Here is a 22,422-nt window from a genome sequence, read left to right on the forward strand (position 1 = left end):
GACGTGTGCCATGTAGGAAAGAGTACACATTTGTAGTATTCGCCATCCCCCTCCCCTACTCCCCACCCATCCAGCTCTCCTCGCTGTCGTCAGCCCTCGAACCGTTTGATCTGCGGGATGCACAGGGGGGATCCGGTGGGACCTTTCTGCTTCCAGGAGCCAGGGGCTGTCGTCGGAGCATGCCAAAAACTTGTAGAAGTCAAACAGGCGTGGCAACTTTTTATTTTCCCTCGCTGTTACGGCATTTGTTCAGCTACACTCCTACAACCAGCACAGTACCTGTGATCACGACTATTGTCAAATTCCTTGCATTCCTTGAGCAGAGGTATCTAGACAAGGTGATGTGCATAAAGCCTAAAGCCACAAACAAGTGATTCAATATCAGTTATTACCAGTATGATGCATCTTTCAAACTTCACCATCCCCATTCCATACATCCCCAGAAGAAAACAGAATCAGTCTCTATATATCAACTTTGACTTTTCACCTATCAAGTTATACAATATATGCAAATATACCTAAGTAACAAAACTGAGGTGGCTCTCTCATACATTATAGCTATACCCATGCAGCAGAGTTGAAGTGAGTATTATCTCATTAAGTATGAAACATTTTAAAAAATCCAGGAAAATACACTCTAAACTATCATAGTGTAGATAAGAAACCATCCTAAGTATTCTTATCTGAAAGCATACACAAGTTCGCTCAACAACAGCCAGTAAACAGTTAAGAAATACAGCTGGTGTAAATCTGTCACTGATGAATAAGGGATTTTCTCACTACAGTCTATACATGTCTTCAACAGCAAATATTTGACAGCATTATTTTTTTTTAATCTATCTCCATGTATGTCTTTCAATTTATGCTGAGTTTTGGTAATATAATGGTTGACATCCTCTTAAATTAAGACACACAGAATGAATTTCAAAGAAATAAAAGATAAGTTCGCATCAATGCCATGACAAGTGTTGTTATTGCCTAACACTATGATAACTACCTGAACAACCAATCTTCACTTAAATTCATTTGAGGAATTCAGGTTTTTGCACCAATTAAATGCATACATGAATTTGTATGCTGCAAATATTCTAAGACCATAAAAATACTGGGAAACATGACTTAAGTTATACATCATAAGTAATCATCATGGTACTGACATTTTTATTAATTCTTGTTCCTCTCCACTGTTTACATAGTCAGCTCACACTATGACATTTATAAACTACAGAAGTAAGAAGAATTACTGCCAGTAAATATTAATCATGTAGGACATTGGGGTAAGGAAAAAAAATTAATTTATTTACACACTCTCCTTCCCACACGCCACTACCACCCCTAACTCAACACAGAGGCAGACTGGCAGAGGGAAGGAGGTAATAAGCAGAAGCCAAACAGTTGGGCAAACATCAAGCATCTTACACAGCTTGGTCTCAATGTGTCTTTTAGCTTATATCTATACCCCATTACACTTTGGATACAAGTGTCACCAAACAGCTTTCACCACTTGTGCCTTTTGACTCTTAACAGTGTTGTAGGTCAAAAAGGGAGCTGACCTTCTCATCAGGCTGACAGAAAAATGCAAACAGCTCTATAAAAGTGATGGGTCAAACTCATCTCAAATGGCTAACTGAATATCACTGCGGCAATTCATGAGAGGAGACTACTTTTCATGTAAATAGTATAATTTAAAAACTGAAAATTCACTGGAAAAAAGAAATTTAAAAAATGATCATCTCACAGATGAAGATTGCAAAGATTGATGAAATTCCAAAAATATCACTAATCTTAAGCCACTCCCAGTGTAAACCCCAGTGCTCATTGCAAAGAAAAACACTGCAAGGGAAAAATCTGGCAAAATTCCTCACGTTAAGACCCAAAAAAAATTAACGGAATAATAATTCATAAAGGATATAAAAATACTTTACATAGCTCCTACCAGTAACATCTCTTTCTTTCTGCTCTATTTTAAAATTAGGTAATTGCTGGCTATTTTTCACCTCAAAAGAGCAGGTTTAGCACGAACCTTTCATCCTGCATTGTATGCATACATATCTTAATGCATCTTGCTGTTCTAATGACATCTTACCACTGATAACAATTGAGCCAGCCACCCCTTGTTCTGACAAGCCAGAGATAACATCCAGTTTCACAACTATAACTTATCAGTTATTTTTGGTAATATACATCATGCAATAAAGTTATATCCTTTATCAGCAGGTGAAAGACGGAATACTGTTTCCTACGTGCTGTGTTTTAGGATGTAGCAAAAATTCTGACACTCACATCTTAGCTCCATAGTACACTGAGTATACTAATGCTGTGTCTTTATTATCTTTAGTCATCTTGTAACCACCATGAATGCAGCCTCCAAACAGGAAAAAGAAGACTGGATTATGGAACATGAATTTATTGTTTAGTATGGCGCTAAGTGAGTAGTTGGATGAGAGATGAATTATACTTTTTGCATATGTACTCCTAATTCCAGCATTTTAAAAATACACCTAACATTATCAGACATGAGGTTTGTGATATAGCTAATCAATTACATACCAAAGTTCTTTTTTTAATTTTGTTTTCATGAACTTTATTGTGATAATTCTGTTTAATCTCTTCTTGACTGACAAAAATAGTGTTGGAAAAAGTCAGGAAGAAATGGGTCATTTCTAGTTATTCTCAGACCACACCCAGATCATTTAAATAAGACAAATGTCTGTGTCTCTACTACTCTGTCTAAATAATTAAGAATGAGAACACTAACACACAGACACTAGCCAGATTACCTAGCCTAACCAGAGTTGATTTCTGCTGCTAAATCTTCCGGTTGTGGTTTTATTATCAACCTTTGATTTATTGCTTTATTAAGTCCAACTTATTCATGTGTACCATCGATATATCAAAATACTGAAACATTAGTACTCTTGATGTCTCTTCCCTAACTTGGTAGCGTTTTGCAACAGAGGCACATCCTTTTCCTCTCTCATCTGAGGCTTGCTCACCCACTTCTTAACTGTGAATACTTGCTCATAGTAACACTCACTGCATTCTAAAACAGGATTATCAACTATGGTAAGAAAGTTAATGTAATACCAAACAAGTACTGACTACGGTAAATTAATCTTGCTTGGGCCATGGCTGGCATTTGCGAAGTACAAAGTCAAAAGTATAAAAGGCATAAAATAGAAATGAAACACTGAAATCCAAGCAACTAAAACTCAGGATATACTATATGTGGATAACTACTACTTCTAGATCCACATCTTCTTAGTTTTCCTAAAACCTCATCAGACTATGGTACGTATATCTATAAACTGCTTCATCTCTCCTTTCAATAGCATTGCAGGATAGGATTTCATTAGCATGAGTAAAGCGAACATTTACTGCCTACATTCTACTGTAACCATTGCCACATGTACACATCCACTACTAGTAGTCTGAAGTGCAACAATATCCTACAAAAATTTTGAATGTTAATATCCCAACAGTTGGCAGCATCATATTCAGATAGCCAGTGCATATTCTCACTGAAGGCTTGTATTCATGGTAATATGCATGGCCTTCATGTATCTAAAATGTGATTGCTATTCTGTATAAGTTTTCATTAACAACTTCTACCATATTTTTCAGACCAATAATGATGCTTTCCATATTCTCTCACCTTGTTTCAATCATGTGACAGTCTTCTTTCTGTTCCCTAAACTCGATCTCAGCTTATGTATAAATATGTATGTTTTGACTCCAAAATCTATATAATGCTGTTAGTATATTTGTAAACTGAATGCATCAAATCTATTATGAATATATTTTAAATGATTACAAGACATTTAACCCAAATTAGTTGCATAAATCCTAAATAATTGTTTGTAAAATAAATAACAAGAGGCTGGTGGAGTTATGTTATATGATTGAAACTTTGACATGAATACAAATTACCTTTGTTACTTAAGAGAAATATTTATTAAAAGCTGAAACGTTTGAGTTGTTTATGCTCCTTACTGGAAAGTGCATGGTGAAATCTGTATTACAAAAATGGTTAGATATCATTTGATACACTATCATTGTGCTAATTCAGATCACATAGCAATCTAACCATATGACATGGAGTATTTCCTGGGAGTATTTCCAGGGAATATTTGGTTGAGCGGTAATGGTGAAAGATATGCTTTTATTAAAAACGAATCTATACTTGCGGGTGATAACTGATATTACTATTTTTTTATATTGTCAATTGTGTATATATTTTGTCACTGTCATCACAGTACACACTTCCTTGTACTCCCAAAAGATATTCAGTAAGCCTGCTTGACTTCGAAATATATACAGATGTAGCTTGTTCCTGACTTATCAGTATGTCCATCGACAAAGCGCGGAAGCTTTAACAAGACTATGGAGGCGTCCAAAACACACGGAAAAGGGCTGGCCCGTGGACGCACCTGATTCGGTAGGCGTCTGTCATACTGACTACTAGCCGATGACCTACAAAATATCTTATTCAGGCTTTAAATATGCAGACGATAAACTACAGATACCGCAGAGAGTTAGAAAACAGCAAAATAAACTCCAAAGAAGACAAAGACAAGGCCACATAGAGACAGGTGACAAGTTATACGATACCCACCTTCGTGATTAAAGTCTCTCCGCCATACATAAACCATTGACCTCAAGTTGTCCACATCGAGACTGCGACCTCGGTATCGTCTAAACGGAAGTCATTGTATTTATCCGGTAGCCGCTACTTTCGTTTTCTCATGAGCGGCGTTTGTATTATCTGTGGATGTGTAATACAAGTTCGTGGTATTATCTGTGGGTCAGAACTGCCGAGTTGCAGTAAAATAATTAAAGTCACGATTAAGCAAACGCCGAATTCTGAGCTGTTCGATGAAAGATCTTTGTTGATTACATATAACAGGGCACAGACGCGTAAGATAATAAAATATATTACGAACGTCATTCTGCTTCACGATGGTTTCACGCTTGGTGTTTCATCGGCTTCCCTGTTCTAAAAGTGTGTTTGGTCATGTCAAACTATTTGCTGGAGTTTGTGCAGAAGACAACTAATTATATCAAATTGATTAATGATTAATTATTGAAACCAAATGAAATGTATGTATAATATAGAAGATTATATTGTCCAAAAGGAATATGTTTGCGTGTATCAACATATGCCACATATGTATTATGCTTATATAAAATCTACATTTTTTTTCCTTTTTTTAATTTTGAGAGGAAAAGTGCTGTCGGGAGAATTTTTTGAGTTTTGCAGACAATCCGATGAATATATATATATACTCGATCTTTCGAAGATATAATATCGTACTTATAGGTGTGCTGTTTCTGTTTATTTTACTAGACACTTTTTAAACCTAACCTGATACATGCTTTTTTCAGCAGCATGCATTGTTTCTCGATAATTTTGCTAGAAAAATTATTTTAAAATGTAAAAGAAAGTAAAACACATTTTTAATGAAACAAATACAATTCTAATGTTATCATTTCAAAGCGCAATGCTTGTGGTCATGGTAATAAGTACCTGAGGGGTGCTACTATTAACGAGGGGAGACAAAGTGGGGTTGATTTATTGCTTTGTAATAAAAATAAGGATCTGCAATGTGGTCATGAACCAAATGCTTATAGAGCAACAATAAATCAATAATTAAAGGCATCCAGTGGTCAGAAGCTTCTGCACTCAAAAGATTAGAGGATACAAGAAATAAGAGACTTGCAACTGATCGGATGCATGAATAGCAGTTTGTCTTCATTCGAAATAAAGTTCCTCTTCTGGTATCATCGATGTCTTTGCCCTTCGGTAGCTGACCTCAGTAACCTCACGATCAAGGGTATAAAGTTCTTACGAGCGCCTGCTTTCGCAAGTTTTGCATGTACTCTTGAAAATGTCGCAAACAAGATTGAAGAAATAATTATTAAGCAGTGATTAGTCCCTCAATCCAGTACTGATCGAGTTTTGTTGACAAGATGACGGAGCCATTTGGCTGTATCAGGCAGGCCTATTAAGTGGCGGGCATTGTCAGCCGTTGCTTCTGTAGGGGTGCCCGGCATCGCCCCTGTGGCTGTTTTGAAAACATTGTGCATTCACCTGGAGTAAATCCAAGAAAGAGAGCAGGTGAGAGACGCCGCCGCCCGCTTCTATAGTGAATGGAGAAATAATTTTGCGTTGGTGTCAGCCGCAACGCGACTCACGTACCTTTGCTCACTCGATCAGTCCTTCCCTCCCTTTTGTTCTCTTACCCCTTTCCTTCTCTCTCTCTCCTCGGTGCATGACTTTACTCGGGTTGATTTCTGCTACACAACTGTGATTTCATTGTTAACTTTCGATCTGCTTTATTACAGCCAACCTTATTCATTTGCGGCGTCAGTATGGCGAAATGGTGAAACTGTTCTCTTGATGTCCTTCCAATTATTGTCAGATTGACGGCTCGTGTTCTGCAACGGAGCCACTAAGTTTGGATAAAAGGAGGAAATAACATTTTCTGTGGTGCCATCCGCCACGCAACTACTACCTTATCGCTCGCTCTCCCATCTTTATCTTTCCCTCTCTCTATGACTCGATCTGTCCCTCGATCGCTCCCTCACTTGCTCGTAACGTTCCTTCTCTCTATCTCGCTATCATAGGTACAGTCTAGTCTCAAATTTATTATGATAATAATAAGCATGTATGGTAATTGTTTTCTTTTATTTGCGAGACTAAATGGGTAACAAGTTTTAGTCAGTTTAGTCCTTGTTACTCCTCTAGGAGCATAGGGCAGCACAAAACCTCGCCAGCGGATTCGGTTTTGGACAGCCCCCTTCAGTTGGGCCCATGTGGTTTCGACGTCCTTTGCCTCACTTTCTACTGTTCTTTTCCAAGTCTGCTTTGGTCTCCCAACTCTCCTCTTCCCCTGAGGATTCCATTCAAGTGCCTGTCTGGAAATGTTGTCAGCTGGTTTGCGCAGTGTGTGTCCTATCCAGCCCCATTTTGATGTCTTGGCTAGTGGCATTCTGGTTCGTTCTTATCAGGCAGCTGTTGCAGATCTTTTCAGGCCATCTTATTCCCAGAATATGGCGTAGGCATTGGTTGGTGAAGGTCTGAAGCGTGTTGTCGATGGTGTTTATCACTCTCCAGGTTTCAGAACCATACAGTAGGACTGCCTTCACATTGGTGTTGAAGATGCCGTCTTATTGCGGAAGGATAATGCTCAGGAGTTCCAGATGGGGAGTAGGTTGTTGAAAACATGGCTGGCCTTGTTGATGCGGCTTTTTATGTCATCGTCTGCTCCACCGTCCTTGTTGACAATGTTCCCCAGATACGTGAAGCCGTCTGATTCTAAAATGTTCTCTCCTTGAAGTTAGATTGGATTTCCTGCTTGTTGTTGATTCTCATCACTTCGGCATTCTTTCTGTTGACTTTTAAGCCAGTCTTCTCTGCTTCCTATGCTAGCTTACACAGTTTGGTTTGTGCATGTTGTTGCAGTGCCACCTATGACATGGTCATTGAAAGCGCATAAGTCTGTGAAGAACTCTCCGTTTTCATTGCAGGTGCCGACGTCATGTCTTTCCATGATGAGTTCCCTGTTGGTGTTTTCATCTCCCACTTTGGCATTTAGGTCTCTTATAATAATCTTCAGATCTCTTCTTGGTGTGTGGTCAAGCAGAGACTGCAAGGAACTATAGAAGTCCTCTTTTTTTCTCTTCATCTGCTGCACTTGTTGGTGCAAAGCATTGGATGATGGTGATCTTCCTTCCTTTGGCGTTGAAGCTTGCTGACATCAGCAGTGCTACTCCATGGGTGTGATCGTAGTCCAGGTCTTTGTGGCCAGAGTAAATAATGGTTTCTTCTGATGTTAGTCTGGTCTGGCCACTTCCATTCCATCTGGTTTCGCAAAGCCTGAGAACCCTGATGTTGTATTTTCTCATTTCACCTGCCCCTTGAGCTGACTAGCCACTTTCATAGAGGGTTTTGAAGTTCCAGGTTCTTGCCTTGGTCGTCAAAAGTTGAGTCTGCGAGCTGGCTTCCCTAAGGCTTTCACCAGTATGCGTCATAAACCCTTCTAGAGAGGAACAGGCCCTTAATTTTTGTGGTACTGTTGCGATTTCTGTGACAGTTTTCTTTTTTACATGAGTGGGTTAATAGCCCAAGCAATACCCCCAATCTGGAGAGCAATTAAAGGTGCAACATTTTAGTCTGGCTTCTCCCCTGACAGACCTGTTTTTGGCTAGACCTGCCAGGAGCACAAGGCTCCTGCCGACATAGCTCTGTGGATCGACAAGGCGCTAGCCTCCATACCACTACAAGGTAAGTTACACCATCTGGTGGTGAAATGGGTAACAAGCATATATGCTAACTATATATACATATAGCCCCTTGATCGACCCTTCAAGAATATTTTCTGAAAATTTTCTTGAGGATCGAACAAACATATCGTGGATTTTGCATATATAGGTTTCACCACACACACAGCAGCATAGCAGCAGCAGCTTTATTTAAAAGATGTATGGAGATGAACGTAACCGTAAAGAAAATAAACGCACTCTCGATCGAGCGCATGTGTAACGTATATAATTATGTGTGTGAATTGACAACAAAATTAATTAATAAAGAAAAGTAAAGATACACAACCAGAGCTTGCTAAACGTAACACGAACTAACACAATCTGTTTTACTGCTTGATTTATTTTGCTTTTTGTAACTGTCATTCCTTGATCATGCATATGGCATGGGGTATATATATATACGTGTTCGCTCACCATGCATGCACGTACATCGCGTCTTTTTTTCCCAGTTTCATCACCACAGTACATCATTTAATTCCCCTTCTCACATCCCCTTTTCTTATACTGTATTCGCAAGGGCAATGTCGCAAAAGTATCTCTTTAAAATACCCATAGAAATAAATACCATCGAGATGCTCACTGTTGCTAACGAAAGGCTTCTACAATCCTGAGAGAAGCTTGTGGTTGCTAGGATCTCTTCCAGCCTCTCGTCCATTTCCCGCGATCAGAGTTGCCTCCCCGCCAAAAATGGTGGTAAACTCGAAAGGGCTAAAGATACAACCGGCGGTTTAAACAAGTTTCTGGTGTAATAATAACAGTCTATGGACTCGTTGTCAATCTCTTCCAAGTCAGTGTGCGTAAATAAATGACAGGTAGAATTCATTGTGTTACACTGAGTCTATAGAATGGCTGAAGTTATGTCTCTTCCAGAGTGAGTTCTGCATCACACCTCAGTTTGGCGGACTTCGATTTTGTGGACATCGATGATGATAGATAGGGGACTGACGGCACCTGTGTGTTTGCATGTTTTCTAGGTGTGTGTTTGTGTGTGCACATGACATTTACTAATCATATTGAGCCTACGTAGGAGTAGTGTTATATAAAAATTCTTTCGTTAGTGCTATTATCACCACCACCAGTAGTACACATGTTATACACCTAAAAGACTATCTTAAGCAACACAATTTCATAAGATTCATTCAGTTTCAGAATGCGTCGATCGGCAGCACCAAGTCAGCAGAGTACTGCAAAAAGGACTAAATTTACAGTCCCATACAAGCACATCCCAAACAGGTAGGAAACTTTAAAGACAAAATGTGAATATCTCACAGGAACTATGAAAACTTTTAAGTCACATGTGTTCAATTCAAAAATATACAAAAACAAAACTCTAAAGCCATGTGCTTTGAAGGATGGAAACATAATTCATGCTCATAGATGAATCAGTGTGTGTGTGTTACATCTACTTATCCAGTGTACATGCATACAGAAAAAAAAAAAAAAATTGAGCACTGTGTGAGTTTTGCTGGGAGAATGATTGATTAAACTTTTTAAATCATAAATGAAGATGTGTATTATTCTTTAAGTTTTAATGATTGTCTTGAGTTTTTCTTTTCCTTCAGCTGTTAGATGTTCCTTTCTGTAATATATAACTGTCCAATTGTTACAGCACAATAAATCAACAAATGCCTGGAAGAAGTAGTAGAATTCAAAATGACTGCTTGATATCGCCATCTGCTCTGGAAGAAAAAATTGTCTCTGTGCCTTTTTCTCATGAATCTACTTCAGAATTTCAAGTTCCATTAAAGCCTACTCTTGAGATAGACAAAATTTCTACTAAAGAAACAAAACCTTGGTGTCAGGACAGTTTAAACTTGGAGGCAGACGTTAATGACAGCAAACCATGTGAAAAGAATTCCCAAGACAGCATACCTACAAATACTTCACCAAACAAATCTACACATCTTTATGCACATGGGCATTGTAACAAAAGAAGTGTGAAGCTAAAACATAGCTTGGTGCCATCAGCATTAAAAACATGCTTCAATTCGCCAGTCTTGGTTTCTTTTAAAGAAGCAAAGTCTGAGGGAAAAAGTCACATAAACTTGAAAGAAGTAAAGTCTCAACACTCAAACCTAGATGTTACAGATCCAAGTGCTATAAATGATTCTGGGAAAAAAGGATATTTTTCTGTTGTCTGGTGTAAATTATCAAAAAAGAAGGTAAGCAGAAATAATGTTTTAGTGCTGATTTGTACACAAGTTTTGGTATAGTTTACTAGGATTCTTTAAAATTCTTGATAGATTGAATGAGAAGATGAGAAAGAAAACTATATTAAAAGGTATGAAAATTAATGCTTTAATAAAATTGTAATCTACAGTGTAAAGTGATTCATTGATGTTGCTTACTTATCCTCCAGGAATTAACTTAAGCTTTTTAGGTAATACTAGTAAATCTTGTTCTGATGGCATTTGAAACCACTTAGTGGAATGATTCTATATCTTTATTTCCAGCACAGCCATAGTAAAATAAGATATAATATATAAGTATAAAACAGATCAACTGGGTTTCTCAAGATAAGTGTTCTTATCAATGCAAAATTCACATGTTTATGAAGTAAATATAATTAGACAGTTAGATTGTGTATATTTAGTAGACTGTCTTGATTTCAGCACAAGAAATGGGAAGGAGATGGTAAGTTTGGCATTGTCAAATCAATTATTCTGATATTTTTATTTAAAATAAAATTCACATAATGATTTGACAAATCAATGGGCTGTGAACACTTATCTTTTCTTGTTCAAAACCAGAATGATATAGCAAACCGAACCATCATAAAGAATTCCTTGATTCCAAATCCTCAGTTTAAGTAATCTTTGTAAAATGCTGCATATGCTGATCAACATTTGAAGGGCTAAAATCATGAGTCACAAAGTATTAAAGCAACAGTAATGATTAAATTACATTTTCGTATAAGTAACAGAGCAGTCTCATGATAGCATATGTGGTCTGCAGTGTTTTCTGGAAACTTGGAGTGTGTGTCAAAAATGGATCGATTAATTTGACCTATCCTTAGATTGTGTTCTTATAATTTTAATTCTTGCATTTCTCTTTTTTTCCTTTCTTGCACATTTTTTAGCAGTTTTACTTACCCATGGTCGATCTGCAACTTTGTATGACATGGATGGGAAAGAGTAAGAGTTTTGTACTCTAATGCATTGCTTCTCTGTTTGTGCCTTTGTTTTTCTTAAAGATGTCATTTCATTAATCAGTAAATGGCAGTAAACTCATAGTTTTCTTCTGATTTTATCATTACTCTAACATTATCCACCCTGCCTTAAGTATATATAAGACATTTTTGTTATTGCTAACTTCCTGTGTTTTTTGGGGTAGGGATATACATTTTTGCAATTATGTGCTCTTGTACTTATATTTGGTATCAGTATTATTTGTCTCTGTTCATTATACCAGAGGGTGGATAGTTACTTCATTTTATGAACCTGCTGTGCTGACTGAGATATTTATATTTCTGTTTCACCAAAGAATTGGTAAAGGTGCTGGATATAAATCATCAGAACTGGAATCTCTCAAAGAAGATGAGTCTCTTGTGATTGGTGGTAAAGAAATCCAGGTAATTTAATGCAGCTGAAAAATTCTTATTTTTATAAATTAAAGTTATTTTACTGTCATGTGATCACCAAAACAAGTCTTCAAATTAAAGTAGATCTACATCTGCTGTTTTCACATACTTATTATATTTGTTCCAGGTGATGGGCCTACTAAGTGAGGAACAATTCAAGTCTGGGAAATGCTTTACAGGGGCAAGACTAGCAAGATCGGAGTCAGCAAATTGTCATGACATATCAATATGTTTAAAGTCAACAGGTATTCAATGCCACTTGTTTATAATTTTGATAATCTAGTAGCATATGCAACCATTATTTGTCCCAGAATACTTATCAACATACTAACAAAAACATTAATTAGATACTTCTTTATGCTAAAATAGAAACCCTAGCTGCTGAAATATAATAATAGCATAAAATGTATTTTTGAAATTGTGTGCTTAGTTCATCTATATAGATTTGTCACTGATTATATGTGAACTAAAAATCTGTAGTCTGTATGAGTACATATATTGGGCAGACATGTAGGTACATGAAATAAGATAATAAACCATTTGATAAGGAACTTTAAAGTTGTCTTTTTTTAGTTCATTGATATTTCTTTGCTGTCCACAGGAGCATCAAGATCTTTTACAAATCCACTTGTGGCTTCTCATAATAAAGAAAATGCACATGTAAGAAACTAGATGGGAAAGGAACTGTATCTTTCCTCTTATGCTTCATATCCATCTAAGATTGGTCACAGGATTATGAGTTATCATATTTTAGAATTTTATTTGAATGAAAACAGTAAATATTGTGTTTAAAGGAAAAATAAAAATTTTTGTTATGGATAACATAAAATATTGCGATGACTGTTTCTTTTTTATTTCTGAACAGTCAGAAGTGAAACAGTCTACATTGCTGCCTCGATTTGATCCATCAGCTCCTGGTGCTTTGGTAATGCCACGCCCTGACACATCACATCAAGTGAGTTTTTGTGTGTGTGTGTGTGGTAAGGGAAAGGGGAAATAGTTCATGCATTGTGACTGACATGATTTGTTTAAAAAGAAAATGAATCTGAACTGAATTTGTCATTTTTGATGGTTTAAAAAAATGATTGAATATATGCATTTTTAACTTTGTCTTTCCAGTTATTAGCTCTGAAAGAATTCATTCACATTTTTAGAAGAAGACGGCCGAAACTTATTTTGTTTTCACGAAGGAATATTTAATGATGCACGTCAGGATTTGGTACTGGCTTTTTTGGTTCACATGATGGGCTTCATGACAATGAGTATCATGACTGACTTTGTAACCACTGAGCTGAGCAAGTCATGTTCTTTAGAAAACAATCATGTACTGAGAAAAGGGAAGTCACTGACATCAACTTAAAGTACAGTAAATCACTGTCTTATAGTTAAGAACTAGTCAGGCCTGTGATGATAAACATGTTTTGCTCAGTGAAGTAAATCCTTACAAATGTTTGCATAGTGGTGGAGTATCATTCACCTTACAATTTATGACAGTCAAAAAAGACATATTATGTGAAAAAGAATCTAGGTTCAGTTTTGTTAAATATTAGTAACTTCCTTCCAGATTGTCATGTGATTCTGTAAATGGATATAATTTTGACAGTAAACCAATATCTATCAGAGCTAGCATTTTTTTGCTAATAGCTCATGAAATTGTTAGCTGTCAAAAGATTCTTTCACTGTTGAGTAGTGATTTATTTCTTGCAGAGTCCAAGAAAGTAAAAGAAGGTCAACCATCACTGTTATTATTTTTTAAAGATATACTAAATGATGCATACTAAATTAGGTTTGCCTCATTTGTGCACACAGAATTTTATAAACACTTTGTTTCAGTTACTTTTAAGTACCAGTGAAAACATTTTTTCATGTCAAATACTTTATGCGAAAGGTAGTTTAGATGACTGACCTTTGAATATTCATCTTGTAGCTACAGTACAACAGGCAACGGCTGCCTTTGGTTGATGTAGTAGTGGATCCACACTTAGCTGTTCATCTTCGTCCACACCAGCGAAAGGTGTTGTCTTTCTGTATGAGTGTATCTCAGGCATGCGCAATTATTCTGGCATGGGAGCTATTTTGGCGTAAGTTAATAATTTTTGATACAATTTTATGTCTTTAATTTCTTTTTCTTCATACATGGAAAATTATGTAAATAATATTAGCAAAATATTTTCAGTAGCAAATTATTATGTAAAATAATCAGAATCATTATAATTTCATACAGTATTGTTGTGTTACATAGAAAATGATACTCTTATACTAAAAATTCATAAGTACAAGAGGGACCATCAGGAAATTGATACACGTAGGAACTGTTAAGTTGTATAATTGAAATATTTTGCTTCTGAAATTTTATTTCTCTGTCTCTGCAACTATAACATAAAAATATTCTTTAAACAATATTTTTGAAAGGGATGATATGGGGCTTGGAAAGACTCTTCAGTGCATAACTCTGATATGGTAAGTTTTGTTTGCAATCTTTATTTACTTGATTTAATTTTTTTTTATCATGTACTACTATTTCCTGTTTTATATTTATTATCATTTGAGCAGCATTTGCTAGAAAGCCTTTTGTAAAATATACAGACTGAACATGTAGAATAGAAACATATAAATAGAGCTTTTTAAAAATATTTTAATAATGTTTTGATAGCAGTTATTTACATATCTCATTTACCTTTTCTGTGATCAGTAGCTTAAAACATCAGATCTGCTTTTATTTGATGTTTACCTTTCAACCAGGACCCTTTTGAAGCAAGGATCTTATGGGGGCAGGCCTATTTTAAAAAGAGTAATTATCATCACGCCTGGAAGTCTAGTGAAGGTAAGGGATTTGCATCTTTAGTTAAATAACTGCTTTTTTGTAAAAATTATTTTGCAAGTGAATCAATTTTCATCATAACTCATGAGTGTAAAAGTTACTGGGAGACAGAGAAAGACTTCAGCTGCCAGAGAAGGAAGAGGCGCTAGTAAGCCTTCTTCACGACTCCTATCCCAGTGAAGTCTCCTATCAAAGATGGTGCCCAGGTATTTGAAAGCAGAGACAATTTCCACCTCCTTATCATGGACGACACCGGACTTGGTGGAGAATTCGGCCAGTAAGACATCATAGACAAAAGTTCTAAGAAATTGTCATCTCACCAGATAATAAATTCATTCAAAACTACACCATGGATATCTATTGGCCTGCTAAGAAGAGAGAGCAGTGCAGTGTCCCGCGAGAATTTGACAAGATATTGACCCTCATGGTTACTGTGACAACTGTTGGTATACAAAATAGAATTGGGGATAAAATACAGCCTTGGGGTGAGCCAGTGCACGTTGTGATGGAGTCAAAAAACTTATCATCATTATTATTCCCATTGGACAGTTAAAACTTTAAAACTTGGGTATGGGCTCAGTTACGAAAGTTACAAAAATTTAGACAGAACAAATTGGCTTTGTCGTGCTTCCTTCACGGAGCTGCTAAGGACACTTCTCTGGCTTCCAGCAAGGGCCCACCTACAGTACACAGTAGCCTCCCTTTGTCTTCAGTTCTTGCACTGTGGTAATTTTCCTGACTTCCAATCTATTCTTAGTCTGGTATTAGCCATCACGGGTGCTGAGATCAGACAAATCCAGAGCTATCCCTCTCCACCTTTGACAAGCTATTTTTTTTTTTTTTGCAGTAGTTAGAACCACAGTTTGGAATTTCCAGCCAGTGCACAGTATATGGAACTTAAAAACGTACCCGAAAACACATCTTTTTTAAAAATACTTTACAGTTTGACTCTCTTTTGTGTGTGTATGTGTTGAAGGAGGTGCAGGGATGAGTAGTTTTTAGCTACTGGTGCAATATGAGAATTATTATTACAGCCAGTTACGTTAACACATAATAATTCATGAAAGTAAGGGATTCTTGAAATGTCATATTTGCAGAACTGGTCTCAAGAGTTTCGCAAGTGGCTTGGTCCAGAGAGAATACATGTTTTTGTAGTAGCAGGAGAAAATAAGATTCAGGTAATGTCAGGAAAAACTGCAAATTTATGAGTAATCCTTTTTCTGTAAGGTTCAAGTATGTGACTTTTTTGTGTATGCTTACTGCTTATAGGTATCCTGTTTTATGGAAAGCGATATATATATATCTAAAACAGGATAATTTCAGTTGGAAAGCACTTATCATTAAAGTAACATTTGCAGGATTATCACTAGAGTTTCTTTGGGTCCAATTTATTATTCCCTTGATTACATTTATAGGATTTCGTTTTTGAGAACTTTTATTATTAATGATTGTCTTGTTCTTTATGGCAGGATTACACCAGAACAAGCCTATGTCCAGTGATGATCATATCATATGAGATGTTCATGAGAGGTTATGATATCATCAAACATATACCTTTTGACCTCATGGTGTGTGATGAAGGTCATCGCTTGAAGAATACCACCATCAAAACTACATCTGTATGTTCAAAAGAAACATCTTTGGATATTAAAGACTTGAATTTAATAAAACTTTTGGAAAATCAAATTAAACGAGTTGCTTTAAATCCTAGTTGGAGGAAAAACAGCACTGTGAGTAATTGGCAGATCTTTACAGATTGCTTAATCACTTTAACTACGGTAGTTGAATATTTAGTCTGCTTAAAACAGCTATAAAAACCAACCAGCCAGTTGATTTGTCTCACATATTCCTTCTAGACAGTTCTTATGTTCCTGTTACGCTTTTATCTTTCAAAGTTTTCATTTTAAAGCTGATCATGAGCCTGGAAATACGACGCAGGATAGTCTTGTCCGGAACCCCTATTCAGAATGACTTGCAGGAGTTTTTCTCTGTGGCTGACTTCTGCAATCCAGGAATCTTGGGTAAACCTGTTCTCATAACTGTTAGAATAGTTAATGCATTTTGTGCCCAGTGGTGTACTCTGAACTGATAGCTTTACTGTTTGTCATAGATAGGTGTCTTTATATACGATTTCGATATAACTCTTCTCAGTTATATTGCTGACTGTTACATAGTTGATAGTTTTTGTATCTCTTTTATTTTTGACTTTCTTCAAACTCGAGAAATTCTGTTTTCGTTCAGGATCAAGTGTAGCTTTCCGGCGTGTGTACGAAACCCCAATCGTGGCCTCCCAACAGCCTAATGCCACTGAAGAAGAGGTGGTGCTTGGTGAAGAAAGAGCTAGTGAACTGGCTAGAATAACACGAATGTTTGTTCTCCGACGCACACAAGAGATCAATAACAAGTACCTTCCTCCAAAAGGTTGATTTTTTTTAACCGGTAATATCACTTACAGGATAAGGCACAAAAATGTGTTAGTTTTATTAACATACCATGATAGTTGTCGCCTAATTGCTCCATCGTTGCTGCACACACACGCACACACATCATAGTCAACTGGAGATGGGAGACACTAGTGAGCGAAGACTAAAAGGAATACAAAATAAATGGTACAAAAAATTATTAACACAACAGGGGGAAGCATTAGAAAAGTTGAAAAAAGTCACACAAGAAGAACGCACACACACGGACATACAATTATACACAAAAATGCATGCACACTTGCACACCCTGCAGCTTGAGAATAAGGACTTGAAAAAATATTCCTCTAACGAGGTCTAATTTCAGAGTGTATGATAAGACAGCGGGAGATTTGATTCACGATGTGACGTCCAGGCACTGTACGTCCTTATTGCAAGGGGACCACTTATTAACACATGTCAGTTCAGTTCACATAAAGCAGCACAAGGAAGTAAACCTGTCAACACAAGAGAAAACAAACCAAACAAACAAAAAAAAAATACTACGGAGAGAGCAGGAGATTAAAAATGTTAACAGAGTGCGCGATTTAACTCCTGGTAGTCTCCCCTACCCACCAAAAAACCTGCAAGGCTAACCCAGCAGGAGCAAAAACTATTGACTTTTGACTTTGACAGCTTTACCTGGAAAACTAATCCATTCTTCCTTTCACTTTTTTCACAGTGGAGTTAGTGCTGTTTTGCCGTCCTAGCTTTCTGCAGCAGGTGATATATGGCGAGATCCTAGGCAGTAGCACCGTAAGGTCATGCCTTATGGGTCATGGGTCATTGTTTGGAGCAGGAGCAGGATCCTTACATCTCCAGGCTATTGCTGCTCTCAAACAACTTTGCAACCACCCAGCTCTGCTAGCTAATAAGATCAAGACAGCAAGTGTAAAGGAACAGCAGGTAACAACTGTACTGGATGGAAACCAAAGAAATTTAACATTATGAAATATCTTTCCTTCTGATGGTTCCAGACGTTCCTCAAAAATTGTTTAAATCTTAACTGTTTATATTTGTATTTGTTTTACACCTGTATAAACAGAAGAAACTAGAGATATATATTTTTCTGATGTTTGCTACTTATTTATTATTTTCAGGACAGCATTTATGCAAATCTAAGAGAACATTATGAGGGGGAACAAGAGAGCTGCTTACAGTTAAAGCCAATGGATTCAGGGAAACTTGCCATTTTAGCAGAGCTGCTTAAGACCATGTTCACTTTGTACCCTGGAGAGAAAATTGTGCTGGTCTCCAACCATACGAAGGTCTGATATAGATTTTAAGTTTACAGCTGGATAAAAGATATGCTTCACTCTAGAAGAAGCGTGTTCTGTACATATTCTTACCTGCGTATGTGCATGGTCTCACTACCAAACACATCTGAGTACATGTTCTCCATTTCTGTCCTTTTCTCTCTGATGACTTTCCAAATTAATGTAGCTATTTATCTGTTGCTTTTGTTTGTCCTTTGCCAGCAGGCAACATGCTCACCATAATATATTTGCACTATAATATGTTTGCATCAGACTTTAGATATGCTACAGCAGTTCTGCTGTAGCATTGGTTATACCTTTGTCCGACTTGATGGTCAGACTCCTACAGCACAGCGTCAGGATATAGTCACCCGCTTCAACAATAACTATGGACAGGAAAGTGAGTTGTTGCCATAAATTTAGATAATAGTGCTTTTGCTGCAGACAGCTTTTGCAATGACTTATTTACATATGTTTAATTAGACGATACTGTTTTAACATCTTTGATAAGGCATACTTTGCCCGAGGTCTAATGGTTATGACCTTTGTTGACACAGAATTTAAAATATAATATAGGAAAACAGAGTATTTATTGCAGATGATATCAAGTAATCATCAAAAGTATTGAAATTGTTTATTTGAAAATAAGTTTACCATACTATCAAAGTAAAATTAACAGTTTGTACATGTAAAGTTGTGATGTGACAATGTGCATTATAGGAACAATCTTTTTATCACAGCTATTTAAGTTTCTCTAATGTTAATTATTTGGGGGATATTTAGTTTGTAATTTTTGCATTCTCGGGTGTTTTTTAGTACCTGTTTCATTTCACTTTTAGAGAAGACTTACATTTCATGGTTTTCTTTCTTTTCCATTTTCTTGTAGTCATAATCATCTGTTATTATATCCTTTGAAAAATTATCTTGCTATTGTTGATGTAGGCATTTTCCTGTTGAGTTCGAAGGCAGGAGGTGTAGGCCTGAATCTTGTGGGCGCATCTCGCCTTGTACTATATGACATTGACTGGAATCCAGCCAATGACCTGCAGGTAAAAGATATTTTGCTGCAATTTGATTCACACTAAGTGTTAGAAGTGTTGGTGAAAGATATGTAATTTATATCCGTAACCTAAGGAATACTGTTTAGTGTCATGTATTTTAAATTTATTTTGTTTGGATGCAACAGAGGAACCTCAGTAAGTGTATTAAAATCACGGTTAGGCTATTTCCCCTTTTATTTCAATTTTAAAAAACACATGTATACCCCAGAAAAATAGCACTGTTTATACTAGGCAACCTTCACTTCAATGTTTCTCTCTTCACACTGCAGGCGATGGCTCGTGTTTGGCGAGATGGACAAAAGAAGAAGGTCTTTATTTACAGACTTTTGACCGCAGTGAGTTTAAAAAATTTCTGGAATTTACATCACCAAGTTTGTATGCATTTCAGTATTTGATTTATTTCATCACAAGTTTTATCTGTGAAAACTATTGCACAGATTAATGAAAGCATTCTTATCCTGCTTTTGAGGTAAAATAAAAATCAGTTGTAGTTAGCCTTTTCTCATTTGCATTCTTTTGTCAAAGTGATATAAATTTTATCATGTACTCTGAAACATTGGAGATATTAGAGCACAAAAGTTTTGAATTTACAACTTTATTTAGGTTTTCTAATAAGACCATGTTTTGGCTTTTGTTTCCTAGTTTCACAAAATATCCCGTTTGGTTCTTTGTTCTGGTTTTGTTTTTTTGTCAACATAAAGACTATTGTAAAGTTATATTTCATTCTTTTCAGGGTAGCATAGAGGAAAAGATTTATCAGCGACAAATCAGCAAACAAGGCCTGAGTGGCACTGTTATAGACTTCAAACCTGCAGAAATTCAGTTCTCACAAGAAGATCTTAAAGATCTCTTTTCTTTCAACACTAGTACAGAATGCGACACTCACTCACTTTTGGACTGCCTGTGTAAAGGAGAGGGTTCCACCTTAAGGGATAATATGAACACTGTTCAGATTTCTTCAGAGCATCAGCAAAAACATTTGTCTGGAACTTCAGCTGAACTGTATATGGTGAGTGGTGTGCAAGTTCATTCTGATTCTTCTATAAACATGTGAATTGTTCTCTGAAGTCAAAACTTAAGAGGTGTCTGTATGTGCCTGTATAGTTGGCTTCTGTGTGGAGTAACTCGTGCAATCCTTTGCTACATATTTGCTTCTTACATCTATAACAATGTAAAAGTACTCATAAATTAGGCATAATGTGGTTTTTCCCAACAGGCAAGGAATTTGTCTATGTCTCAACTATTAGATTGGAAGCATTTAAAAGGCTCAAGCACCCAAATCCAGAAGGTGAGATTGCCCAATTTTAATTGCGTTAGTAAAGAGTAAAGATCAATATATACATTTTTGTTTTTCAGGAGTACCTCCACTTGCGTTCTTTAAATTTGAAGAGAGTTGTTAACTGAAATTAGAAATAAAATTAATGGTTACAAGAATATTTAAAATCTATAAATTATGATAGTTATGACATAATGATCAAACATTTTTTAAAAGTTGCACTGTTATTTAGAGTTAAAAAATTAAAAAAGTTTTGGACATTAACTGATTAAGATAATGATGGCACACATGGTTATGAAATTTTAGTCTTCTAGACTTTTTGACAGACCTAAATAGATGTTAATGATAAAAACATGAATTTTACATTTCATTCTTGCAGGAATGGTGTTTGGGGGACACAACAAACATCCCTCTTTCATTTCTGTTCTGGAATGAAACTCATTCAAAGAGTATTCCTTCTTGAAGTTTAGTATGTCTAAATGATGCAATAAAAATTTAGCCTATTTGAAATCATGATACAGCCTAATTAGGTCTTTATCGCATGACATACCATAACTTATCAGTAATGAATATTGTGTTATGAGAATCACTGTATATATATATCACCATGATTGCCATTAGATTCCTATGCACGGGTAGCATTTTATATCAGTTAATTCCAGATACCATTTTTTAGCCATATTTCTTCCTTGTTTTAGGTCAGTTATTGTGCAACAGTTTAGAGATATTAAACAAATTTAAAAGACCTGCTATTTATGGTTTAGTCAGTTTTTGAAAGGGTATGACTTTTGTTTGCAAATCTGTAATTCTTCTTTGTAATTGTAATTCATCATTAAAGTGACCAAGCTGTAATCCTTCTGGGTGGAAAAATTGTAGACTGGATGCACACCATGGAACACACTACGTTTGTTTTTTTTGTTTTGTTTTTTTTTTTTTTGTTTTTTTGCACCATTTAGTCAGTTCCACGCTTTTAACAGGTGTTGAAGACTTTCTTATTCCAAAAGTATCTCCTACAGTAACACCCCACCCCAATTGCAGTTTGAAGTTGCTTAAAGTTAAGATGTCTGTAATGAGTGTGTGTGTGTGTGCGATCACACAGAAAGTGACAACAGTGATAATTTTATGTAAGAGTGGTAGCACAGTAAAACTTTTTTACGACCCCAAAAATGTTCACGGATGTATTTTGCCATATATACCTCATCTCTGTTGCTACAGCTTCCCCAACCCGACTTGCGACTTACAGTTTGTGCTTTTTGCAGATGTTACGTGCTGAAAAGAGATGAAGCACATTTTAAAATAGACTGCTTCTGGTCGACTTTTCTGCAGAAATAACGTAAAATAAATAAAGTACATTTTGATAGAGACTGCTGGTTCATTGCGTCACCGGTCATTTTTATCCAAATTATATCCCTCCTGTCATATCTACCATCAGCTTTAGTCAAATAAACCCCGTAATGACCTAACTGTCCCAGCACGTACGTTAAGTGGAATTGATCAGGGCCAGAAAGACGGGATCCTCCCTACTCGAGCATCTATTAACGTAAAATATTACCCATTTCAGCCATGCGTCCCGAGCCGTGATATAGCCGGCACGGCGTAAAAAAAAACACACACACAAACAAAAGACAAATGCGTTGTTCGAAC

The 22,422-nt window shown here is 36.4% G+C and overlaps 2 protein-coding genes across 7 annotated transcripts in view; one reads left to right on the forward strand and one right to left on the reverse strand.

The window, feature by feature from the left end:
* LOC112568395 (neurabin-1-like) overlaps positions 1-4,720 on the reverse strand; it is a 51,977-nt gene extending 47,257 nt beyond the window's left edge. For all 6 annotated transcript variants that reach the window (XM_025245874.1, XM_025246119.1, XM_025245797.1 and 3 more), the window contains exon 1: positions 4,616-4,720. The gene's annotated coding sequence lies outside the window, so the exon portion shown is untranslated. The remainder of the gene's footprint in view (positions 1-4,615) is intronic.
* Positions 4,721-8,245: 3,525 nt separating this feature from the next.
* On the forward strand, positions 8,246-21,524 carry LOC112565665 (DNA repair and recombination protein RAD54B-like). Its single transcript, XM_025241288.1, is given in 25 exon segments — positions 8,246-8,287; positions 9,469-9,558; positions 9,935-10,487; positions 10,938-10,959; positions 11,405-11,459; positions 11,809-11,896; positions 12,033-12,150; positions 12,507-12,565; positions 12,771-12,860; positions 13,833-13,914; positions 13,917-13,986; positions 14,318-14,365; positions 14,648-14,729; positions 15,824-15,904; positions 16,196-16,345; positions 16,636-16,747; positions 16,968-17,147; positions 17,868-18,091; positions 18,286-18,453; positions 18,715-18,841; positions 19,384-19,490; positions 19,772-19,837; positions 20,236-20,511; positions 20,719-20,790; positions 21,158-21,524. Coding segments are annotated over 24 exon segments (2,997 nt in total). The 5' UTR covers positions 8,246-8,287; positions 9,469-9,475; the 3' UTR covers positions 21,242-21,524.
* Positions 21,525-22,422: the final 898 nt, after the last annotated feature.

Source organism: Pomacea canaliculata, linkage group LG1 (genome assembly GCF_003073045.1).
Source record: "Pomacea canaliculata isolate SZHN2017 linkage group LG1, ASM307304v1, whole genome shotgun sequence".
NCBI lineage: Eukaryota > Metazoa > Mollusca > Gastropoda > Architaenioglossa > Ampullariidae > Pomacea > Pomacea canaliculata.